General features: G+C 35.3%; 1 protein-coding gene across 1 annotated transcript; it reads left to right on the forward strand.

The window, feature by feature from the left end:
- The first annotated feature begins 5120 nt into the window (after window positions 1-5120).
- Window positions 5121-6077, forward strand: LOC105002294 (olfactory receptor 52A5-like). Its single transcript, XM_010858822.1, has one exon. It carries the CDS (start codon window positions 5121-5123, stop codon window positions 6075-6077), a length of 957 nt encoding a protein of 318 aa, XP_010857124.1.
- The last annotated feature ends 6022 nt before the right edge of the window (window positions 6078-12099 follow it).

Consider the following 12099-nt stretch of genomic DNA (forward strand, 5'->3'; position numbering starts at 1 on the left):
TTATAAAGAATATCTATTTGACATTTGGAGCTGTCCTGAAATGTGGCACGCTATCTCAGAAACAAATAGTCCTCTATATTCATGAGGACTTGAGACAGAGAAGGGTGGGTGAATGTCATAGAGTTCATAGAGGAAAGATTCCTGAGGTTGTAGAAAGTGTGGAATTAGAGCCCTGAATTCCTTAAATCTTTTACATCTTGAAATTTAGCTGATTCAAAATTGGAGTTGTAACACTAATAATTCATGTTTTATGCTGTAAACATGATCCAGGTATATTTACCCTGGCTTATGAATTTCAAGAGCTTAAGATACCTTTCTTCAGTCTTCTAAATCTGCTTACATTTATATACACAGAGTTCCTTTCAGCTTTTCTTTTATCATTCATAGCTGAAATTCTCAAGGAAAAACCTCCTTTAGCCTCATCTCTCCTTAATTTCTACTGCATAAAGTCAATGAGTCTCACAGATTTTTATTCCTTGTTATTCTTTTGCTATACCATAATACTTCATAATGCAATGTATGGACTATCACTAGTATCATTCTGACTGGGTCTGTTAACACTTAGCTGCCACATCTTACAAGCCATCCATCAAACTGCCAACAGAGGGAATTCTTTACCTTCCAAAAAAAAGTGTCCTTCCACCAAAAATATAAAACCATTTGGTTTAAAACACTTTACATTTGATATTATTTCCTTCTATTAGCCATCATTTCTGCTTATGAAATGATTTATATGTGAAAAATATTTATATGGAGACAATGTCACCATATCTCACATGAAAGTTAAAATGAAGTCGCTCAGTCATATCTGACTCTTAGCGACCCCATGGACTGTAGCCCACCAAGCTCCTCCATCCATGGGATTCTCCAGGCAAGAGTACTGGAGTGGGTTGCCATTTCCTTCTCCAGGGGATCTTCCCAACCCAGAGATCGAACACAGGTCTCCCACATTGCAGGCAGACGCTTTAACCTCTGAGCAACCAGGGAAGCCCTTGTGATTTTTGTACAAACTATTTTCTCTTACCATGACTGTCTCAGTCTCTTTTATCTAGTAATTTCTACTGAAAAATTATTCCCCTTCATAGGCAATTTATTCTTCCCATTTTGATTAAAAGTACATAATCATTCATCTTATTAATTTAAAAGTGCTTTTTCTGTATAACTGTATAATAATGTTTAGCAACCAGGATGATGTTCTTTTCCCTACACATCTATGGGCTATTTGATGACATCTAAATACCTTTTGAGTGCCAAGATGAGCAAGAGCTACTGACATCTAATGTGTACAAAATAAGGATGTTGTAAATCTCTACAAATGCAGAGAATTACCCCAAAACAAAAATTTATCTGACCTATACCTTGGTGGCCCCCCTGGTGGCTCAGTGGTAAAGACTCTGCCTGCAATGTAGGAGACCTAGGTTCAGCCCCTGGTCAGGAAGATCCGGTCCACTGGAGAAGGAAATGGCAACCCACTCCAGTATTTTTCCCTGGGAAATCCTGTGGACAGAGGAGCATAGTGGGCCATAGTCTACGAGGTCACAAGGAGTCAGACACTACTTAGCAACTAAACATCAACATATCTTGGTAATTGTACCCTGCTTAGGAAGCACTGCCCCAGAAAATTGTCATTAGGACTCATGAAGTTAGAGTCAATGAAAAAATTAATCTAAGAAGCAAGTTTAAAATTTTATTTGGGACAAATTGAAGATTATAATCCAGGAACAACATCTCAGAAAAATCTGTGGACTGTTCCCTCTATTAGAAATAAAAGCACAGTTATATAAATTTTAGGGCGAAGAAAGTTGTACTTTGAATGATGTATTATTGACAGTTTATATAATCCAGATCTCCAAGAACAACGTGGTGGGTCATTGCAACCCCTTATAAGATTAAGAAGGAATGTTACCTTTTAAGGAGTTGTGGTGTCAGGAGAATGTTGTTCTTTCTAATGAAGCAGGTATTTCTGCCCATGGGCTAGTTTGGTCTGATGCTTAAGACAGATAAACAATGCAATCTAGGGGGAGAGAAGAGGTCAAAGGCAGAGAAAATAATTTCATGTTTAAATTATTTGTCTTCTCCATAAAATAAGAATTTTCTTTCTCAGTAGGAATATAAAACTATCATCTGGAAAGGTAACTACATTTTTCATAAGAGATATTGTCTTTTAGATTGAAGGCACACTTTTCTATTTCTATATCTGCTCATTTGTTTACTGCTGTCTTCTCTTTTGCTCACTTTCCTTTCTGCAATTATTCACAATATTAACTTACCTAGAGCTATGGCTTCCATGTTTTATGGATTCTCTGGGTCAAGTATTCCTTATACAGCCATGTTAAATCGCTCAAATATTCTGGATAAAGAGAGTAGCCTGTATTTTTGAGTCAAACCATAGAGATTGTTAGCAAGTATATGGATACCATGATATTCCAAGTGGGGTCCTATGCCAGACAAGTAGCATCTAACAAACATGTACTATAATGTATATAGTAAAACTATTTGGTAAATTAAGAAGCTAACCTAAGAGTTGTCCTCTTTCAGATCCTGAGAGGAGCAATCTCATTGAAATCTTTTGTGTATTTTAATACAATCCATCCTGATTTAGCTGTACTCTGAATATATCTCCTAATATTTACTGAATTATAGCTGTAAAAATCTCAGAAGACACAAATTACTTTTTTGTTTTACCTAGATCAATATCCCTGGAGAAGGCAATGGCACCCCACTCCAGTACTCTTGCTTGGAAAATCCCAGGGGCAGAGGAGCCTGGTGGGCTGCCGTCTATGGGGTCGCACAGAGTGGGACACGACTGAAGTGACTTAGCGAGCAAGCGAGCGAGATCAACATCCCATATAATTTAGAACAAAGTACATTTACTTATGGGCTTCCCTGGTGGCTCACTGGCAAAGAATCTACCTCTCAGTGCAGGAGATGAGGGTTCGATTCCTGGGTTGGAAGATCCCCTGAAGGAGGAAATGGCAACCCACTCCATGGCAACTTCCTTGGGAAATCCCATGGACAGAGGAGGGCTACAGTTCATGGGGTAGCAAAAGACTCAGTCATGACTTAGCGACTGAACAAAAACAAATATTTATTTATATTATTTATAAATATATTATTTATAAATTAACAAGTCTTAGCTTTTCATTTGAGAAGGAAATGGCAGTCCAGTATTCTTGCCTGGAGAATTGCAGGGACGGGGGAGCCTGGTGGGCTGCCGTCTGTATGGTCGCACAGAGTTGGACACGACTGAAATGACTTAGCAGCAGCAGCTTTTCATTAATAAAATAGGGTAATGTTGCCAATATAATAGAGGAAAATTAAAAAAATTAAAAATTTACAAACTTAAAAAGATAATATAATACTTATTTAACAATGTTTGACACTACTTTTTGAGTTTCAAGCACTCAGCACAATGTAAGTACATCATAGTTATATGATAAATACATTGATATTTGTTCTATAGTTGGTGTAAATAATACTTTCATTATAGTGGATGCTTAATTAATATGTATTTAATAAAATCATTAGGAAATAAACTTCTCAAATGTTAATTTCTGATTTGAAAAACATCTGCTTTGGTATATTGTGTATATGCTCCAAGGAGAATTCCTAAACATGAGTGTCCAAAAGGAAAGCCTTGTTCATAAGGGAGTAAGTTTTAAGAAAAATAAGCAACAAATGCTCTTGCAATTGACCTCAGGTAGGATAGATATATCTTTTTGTCTGTGAGAGAATCTAAGCTTATCAGGGCAGACAACTTGAAGGATGAAGGAGAGGATATGAGCAGAGATTCTTCTTATTCCAAATCTGTTGTTTTAGGACTTTCTCATAGTCTTTGTTTTATATTTGCTTTAATGGTTCCAAAAAGGAGCTTTACAATTAGTCAAAAAATATTTACTAATTAGTAAATTAATATTTTGCTTTTCCTGGGGTTAAACACACACATATCAGTATACATGTATTCACAGAAGAAATAGTAGGGGATTGGCAGCCTGGAAAAACCCCAAAGAGTTTGGAAAATGATAAGACAAAGTCACTTATAGGAGGTCTTGAAAGTGAATAGTGGTATGAATGAAGTAACTACTGAAGGGCATAGACAAATAAGGAGCTGAATCTGGTTCTATGAAATAAAATTGTGTAAAAGAAAAATGTTAACTATAGAAATTGTATTTTGAGTGGCTATTAGATGCATAAGGCTCTAAGTAAAGGAAACATTATATTTAACACAAGTTCTTATGTTATTGCAAATAATTAAGAAAAAAAAATAGCTTTTCAGACCTAATGGTTATTGGTAAAGAGGGAGAAGAACAGAAGACTTAGGCTGACACTTGAAATTGAATACAAGTGATGTGTACATTGCAGGGCATAGAACAAATCCTTGGGAGCTAAGGATATGGGGATAACATCCATGACTTTTAAAAGTAATGGATTTATTTTCTGAGAGGTTAAGTAGAGGAAGGTAAAGATGTGTGACTCATTTTTGGGAAAACATTGAAAGTTTGAATAATTAGTTTAAAGCACTCGGAGAGAGTGTATTTCAGAGGGATCTGGCCAAGAAGAAACCAATTTAAGAGAAAAAAAAAAACAGTGAGCTGCAAAACTGAAAAATATTCTAATCAAACTTGCTTTCTGATTATGACCAAACAGAAAGAGTTACTACTACTATAGATCCTTCATGCCAGATCTAGGTACAGTCTAATCTTCAAATTCATTACTTTGAATTAGATGAATTTTTCCCTCAATTCCAATTGGTATGTGACTAAAAAAGAAAGAAAGCACTGATGATTAGCACTCATAAAAGCACAAGCTAAGGGGAATTTCTTTCATTAGTCGTGGACCAGAAAGAAGCCATACAGTATGTTCACTTAGTTTTTCTCACTGAAAAAAATAAAGGCATGCAGAAACATAGAATCTGATGATTGACTACTTAAAGACATTGAGAAAAGAGATGGAAAATTAGAGAGGAGTCATTGGGCAGAGAAAGTAAGATGGTATCCTCCTAGTCTAACTAAAGCATATTTTGCTGAAATAACTCATTCTAATTTTTAATTTTTCAGTTTTAACAGGAATTAAAAGATGACATAGAAGTAGCACTTCTTGATTCTACTACTCACATCACCATGCTCAGACCCAATGGCTCAGTCTTCACGCCCTCTGTACTAACACTCATCGGGATTCCTGGCCTGGAGTCAGTGCAGTGTTGGATCGGGATTCCATTCTGTTTCATGTACCTTATGGCAGTGATTGGGAATACATTAATTTTAGTGATAATCAAATATGAAAACAGCCTTCATAGTCCAATGTACATTTTTCTGGCCATGTTGGGGGCCACAGACATTGCACTTAGCACATGTATTCTTCCCAGAATGTTAGGCATCTTTTGGTTTCACTTGACAGAGATTTCCTTTGATGCCTGTCTTCTACAAATGTGGCTTATTCACTCATTCCAGGCAACCGAATCAGGTGTTTTACTGGCCATGGCCCTAGATCGCTATGTGGCCATCTGTAACCCCTTGAGACATGCCAGCATCTTCTCCCAAAAACTCTTGACTCACATTGGAATCGGTGTAATACTCAGGGCTGTCGTTCTTGTAGCACCATGCATAGTGCTTATCAAATATCGTCTTAAATTCTACCGAACCACAGTCATCTCCCACTCTTACTGTGAGCACATGGCCATTGTGAAACTGGCTACTGAAGATATACGGATCAACAAGATATTAGGCCTGTTTGTTGCCTTCACTATCTTAGGATTTGATATCAGCTTTATCACTTTGTCCTATTTTCAGATTTTTGTCACTGTCTTTCAACTGCCCCAGAAGGAAGCAAGATTGAAAGCCTTTAATACATGCATCGCTCATATTTGTGTCTTCCTGCAGTTCTACCTCCTTGGCTTCTTCTCTTTCTTCACACACAGGTTTGGTTCTCACATACCACCATACGTTCACATCCTTTTATCTAGCCTTTACCTTTTAGTTCCACCTTTTCTCAACCCAATCGTCTATGGAGTGAAGACCAAACAAATTCGTGACCGTGTCCTGAAAATGATCTGCTCCAAAAGACATCCTGATCATTAGTGGCTCCTTCTGTAGAGATTTTAGGTTAGTTTAAAGTAGCAACTTTAATATGGTGAAAAGTTACATCATGAACGAATATCTACATCTGAAAACAATCTTTAAAGCTCAAATGCTGATAATTCAACAAGCCCTCAAATACTTAAAAGCTTTGGTTTGCTATTCACATAAAGAACAAGCTTCCTTGTGATGAGATTTCAAATTGTTTCTGTTACTCTTGTTTGGTCCTGTTTATTTAAATCTAGAATGTCCCTTCTAGCAGCACATATTGACAGCAAAATTGAAGAAAACAGCACTTCATTTCCAGTAATTTTCAAGCACCATGAAATATATCAATATTTTTAGGCTGCTAAACCAATTCAAAGCTATAATTCTAGCTATGTTTCACTTTATAGTATTTGTTTATGAATCTATATTTTGATTTTTTGAAATCACTTATCCATTTTTGTCTACTTCATCTGAATAACTGATGAATATATAAACTATGTAAAATTAGTAATATCAATGTCAGAAATATAAAATCTGTATGATGCTGTCCAAAGTCTATAAACACAGAGGAGTTTTCACAGGAAAGCATACATTAAAAATTTTAAGCATATTCAAAAATATACCTATTTTATCCAAAAAATCCAATCAGTATCTAAATAGAAAACATCTTTTCAGAGACAAATATTTTAATGATTTTACCCAATTTGAGTTTTGCTTGAAATTGGAGCTTTAGTTCTAGCATTGAACACTTATACAAATACATTTTCACTGCATTTAGAAATTTCATACTGCAAGTATCTTGAATAGAGGAACTGTGTCTAATTGGTGCTTTTATCCACAGTTAGGTAATGCTTGAGGCATCTTCAAATTTCAGAAAAATGACGTTGTATAATGAACAATTAAGACATTTTCTTGCTGTTGATCAATGGTATTCAAAGCCAACAAATATAGAGACTTTAGGGTAATAAGAAAACTTTGAAGAAAATCGTAGTAAACAAAGAGAGATATCTGAATATGTAGTTGTAAACTAACATATAGTCAAAGAAAGAAATAACCCAACATTTCACTACAATAAAAAGAAAGAAAAAGGAATCATGTCATTTAAGAGGCAGAAGCAGATAATTATTTTGAATAAATAATTATGTTGAATAAAGCATAATGAACTTGTGTCATAATGTACTTTTACAATTGACCTCAGGTAGGTTAGATACTGAGCAGCATGTGGAATCTTTGGAATGTTTGCTCTGGACCAAGGATTGAACCCGTGCCCCCTGTATTAAAAGGGTGAAGTCTTAACCACTGGACTGCCAGGGAAGTTCTGCACTAAGTTTTTACTAAAATTTTTATAAACCTGAGGTATATGAAGAAAGGAAAAATACACCAAGGGAAGTAATAAAGCAATATGTTAGTGAATCTCAGATGTACAAAAATTTCTTTAATGAGGTAACAAAAACTTAATTAGTTTTAAATCTGTTACAGCATTAAATGTTTCAAGAAGCTGTGGCAACCATAGTGCATAATGAATAACTGGTGAAGACATCCACCTCTCAAAAGAAGTAAAACAGCAAATATATGAATTGTCTCCAAGAGGTTATAGCATGTAATGTGCACAAAATGAAGATAAAAAGTTCTGATACACCTGAATAAGAAACCAAGGAAAATGGAATGTGATGATAATAACCAATTAATTATGCAAGAATTGGGAGAACCATATTCCAAAATATAAAGTGCAAAAAATTGCCAAAGTGCATGAATTATACTAGAAAAAGCACATACATTTGAAAAGCTCAATAAGAAAAATCAACCTAGCTGTATCAACCAACAAAACCAAACACATTCCATATGCATCAGAATGCCTGCCTTTATTTATCTTCTGGAGTATGAAAAAAGACAAACAACATAAACCATAAAAGTACATCATCATACATAAAAAGTAATTTTCAAATGAGGTATATAGGTATAATATGACTGTGTGTTGACAGTCAAGTTTTTTAAGCCTATAATTAGCTAAAGAGACCAATAACAAGGTGTAATAATCGAGCAACCATTTTTTGTCTCTTAAATAGAAGATTAGAAATAGGTCAATTAGTAAGAGTTGACAGTTCCGGAGAAAATACAAGCAAAGTAATTACCTTACCTTTCATAAGAATAGTTAGAATTTAAACATTGATTCAGGTGATTAGAAGCAAGTAATATAACCACTAGTGCAGATATATTTTCTTTGATTTTTGAAATATAATTCTCATACAGAAAAGTGAAAATAACCAATTTTGTAAAGTTCATGAAAATAACTTCTAGATGAAGAAACAATTTCTCATTCCTTACACGTCTTGTGTTGTGTTCCTTCACCATTACAGTCTCTCATTCTTCCTAAAGATAATCTCTATATTAATAGCTAAAGTAATTATACCTTTTTTTTGTATATATGTTTACAACCTAAACATGCATTCTTAAACCTTATAGTTTAGTTTTGCTGAATTTTCAATTTTATATAATTAGAAGTACATAGTATTGATTTTTTTCTGTTTTTCTTCTTGTGAATTTTTGACTAGAATATTTTTTGTCCATCTTTCATGTTCTTTGCTGCATAATGTACTATGGTATGGATATACTACAGCTTTTTTTACCCGTCCTCTGTTTATGGGCATTGAGAAGATTTGATTTTGAAAAACACAATTTTAAACATTCTTGTATATGTATCTTGGTGCACTTAGAGTGATGATTTCTGCATCCAAAAGTCTTGTTGTTAATTCATAGGGTACTGCCATTGTTAGTAAGTGGTGTAATGCATTTCTAAAATGTTGGTTCAATTATATTCACTGGCAGAATATAAGAACCTTTATTACTGGACATCATTACTAATATTTGATATGCTTATCATCATTTTAGCCATATGGTACATCTATAATAGTAGTTCCTTGTGATTTTAGTTACCATTTTCAAACAAATAATCAGATTAAATCAAATTTTTACATATTTATGATATGATACATTTGGATTTTTTCTATTATTTTTATTAATATTATGAGGTCTTTACATATTTTGATGTAATCTTTTTCTAGATTATACACATTAAAAATGTTTTCTGCTTTTTGTAGAATACTTGAAATATTTTTGAAGACTAGATATCCTAATTAATCAAAATTATAAAATATTTAAATAAGTGCTAGTTGCTTCTGTTGCAGAAATTCAGGGAGGGGAGGGGCTCCCAGGGCCCAAGATTGAGCTCTTGTTTAATACTCAGAAATGAATTATCTGAACAGAGGCACATGTGTTGACAAAGAAGAAATTATTAGAGAGGGAAAGGGGCACTGGGGCAGGAGAGCTGGGGCAGAAAGGGTAATGGGACCCAAGAGAACTGTTCTATTATGTGGCTCAAAGTTTCAGGTTTCATGGTAATGGGCCTAGTTTCTGGCTCTGGCCAACCATCTTTCTTGGCCCATGTTTGCTCTAACTCAAGGATCATCATGGTGGCTCACACATCTCGTAGCCAAGATGAATTCTAGCATTATGGGTAATTGGCAGTACATATCATCTCCTTTCTCCTCCTTTTGGCCCCTCTCTAGATTGCCTATTTTTTTTTTTTTTTTCTCCAGCTAGCACCATTTCCTTTATCAGCAACTCTCTTTATGAGATAATTCATGCAACTGGTTATCATTGTGCCTGGCCAAAGTAGGTGGTTTCAGTCAACAGTTTCAAACATTTCCACATTGATCTAAGAAATCTTTTCCTCTCATGTGTTTATCAACAGTCATCTTATACAATGGCATTCTTTCATATTTAGACTAAAATTCATTTAAAATTGCTTTTCAGTTGTAGGTGAAATAGAGAGTATTACATATTTTTAAGCTTCATTACTAAAAATGGCATGTAATTAACTGTACATATTTAAAATGCACTATCCAATGAATCTTGGCATATGCACAAGCTCATAAAACCATTACCATTATCAACCTGTGACTCTCCCAAATTTCCTCATGTGCATTTATAATGCTGTACTTGGGTAGATACCCGTCTTCAAGCAACCACATATCTATTTGAAATCACTAAATGTCAATTTAAATTTCTAGAATTTTATGTAAATGTGAGACAAGAGGGAAGGGAGCAGGCACAGCTTTGAAAGAATTACATAATGTGAGGACATGAAATAAACCAATAGAATCAAATGGGTCCAAGATGGTGAATGGCTTGACTTCCACTAAAACTTGAGCCTCACTATATGCTCATTGTAACACATCAGTAAGCTAAATGACACACCCACAGGCACCATGACAATTTCAAGGCCATCAAAGACTAAAACGTGGGTAGTGGCTCAGTTCCTGGAAATCTCCACCCCTTCCCCAAAATGGTTGGAATAATCTTCCCACTCATTAGTCTATGAAATTATCCATCCCATAAAAATTAGCCACAACATATTTTGAAGCTGCTCTTATCTTCTGAGATTGTGCACACTCTGTCTGTGAAGTGTATTTCTCTCTAAATAATTCCACTTCTTACCGGTCAGTTTGTCTCTCACTGAATTCATTGATGAGACATCAAGAATCTGAACTTCATTGAGTCCCAAGATCTGTTGTGATCTCAGTTTAAAGACCATGAATTCAAGTCTCAAACTGGGTTTTGGCTGAGTTCAAGTCCCAATCAGAGATACATGGTTTCAAATGCATTAATATCAAATGTAATTTCATTTTTGGTCTTTTTTTTTTTTTTCCCCTCTCACTGACCTCAATTATTTTCCAAGGCATTCATCAATAATTCTCTTTTTTTGATGTTAAATAGTATTTTGTTTTGTGGATATACCACAATTCATTTATCCTTTCACTTATGGATATTTGGGTTCTTTACAGTATGTATATATTTTTATTCAGTCACGTTCATTTGCAGAGGAGAAGGAATGGACATGAGGGATATTTTGACTCTGTCACATATTGGATGAGCTCTAATGAAGCCAGAGAAGAGTAAAGGAATTGAAAACATAACAGATAACCATAGTAAGATGAGATGTGAATAGTGAGAGAGATAATAGACAGTTGAAATATGGCAATATCACCAGATTAGATGCACCTCATTGTGTTAAAACTATTGTTGAAATCAGAACGAGAGAGAGTGTGCTATTAAAAATGCAGGAAACACACTGGAAATAATCATCAGGTATAGAATATCTAGGAACTGTGAAAAGAGGGTAGGAAATGCAGTGGAGGTGGTATAAAAATGTAATTCAAATGTATTGATACATCTCTCAGTAGACAACTGCTGAGTTAATAGGTTTTCAGTTATTATGCTGAATTTCTTTAGTGCATCCTTTATTAATCATAACACTTTTGAGGGGAAAAAAAAGATATATGAATGTTTTCCTGGTGCAGTACTTGGCAAACAAGTTGAAATGGAGCAGGACCTTGTTGGGGCTGCCCTGGGAACAAAAGCACTCTCAAGTCTCCTACTCCTTATTTACAGGGGAAGGCTTCAGTCTCTTAGACCTTTCTGAATTCCAAAAGGGCTGATTCAAATAGCTACTAACAAAGGAAGTGGAAGAATGCAAAAATAAAGCAGTCAAGAAAAAGTGTGGAGATAAAGCAGAGCCCTCTTGCTAGTAACTCTTCAAGGGATACATATAACAATCTGATACATAGCTTGAGTTCTACTGCGGGAACTAAGGCCTCTACTCAAGTGGAGGATGGTAACCTTTGATTGACATTGACATAGACCCCATACTGGCCAGAAGCAGAAGGCTGCTAATTGAAATTCCTAGAACAATATCCTGTTACCACACCACCAAACAATCGGAAGAAAGTCACACACTCTGTAGCCTTCCCCAGAAATTTGCCTTTAAAAACACTTCCTCAAGGCCAGAGGGAGTTTGGACTTTTTGAGCATGTTCAGTTCAGTTCAGTTTCGTTCAGTCGCTCAGTCATGTCCGACTGTTTGCCACCCCATGAACTGCAGCACACCAGGCCTCCCTGTCCATCACCAACTCCCGGAGTTTACCCAAACTCATGTCCATTGAGTCAGTGATGCCAGTCTAACCATCTCATCCTCTGTC

Source organism: Bison bison, unplaced genomic scaffold, assembly GCF_000754665.1.
Source record: "Bison bison bison isolate TAMUID 2011002044 unplaced genomic scaffold, Bison_UMD1.0 scf7180017855379, whole genome shotgun sequence".
Classification (NCBI taxonomy): domain Eukaryota; kingdom Metazoa; phylum Chordata; class Mammalia; order Artiodactyla; family Bovidae; genus Bison; species Bison bison.

Bases quoted from the DNA above. Each gene is read 5' to 3' on its own strand.
- LOC105002294 (XM_010858822.1), top strand. From the start codon at position 5,121: ATGCTCAGACCCAATGGCTCAGTCTTCACGCCCTCTGTACTAACACTC.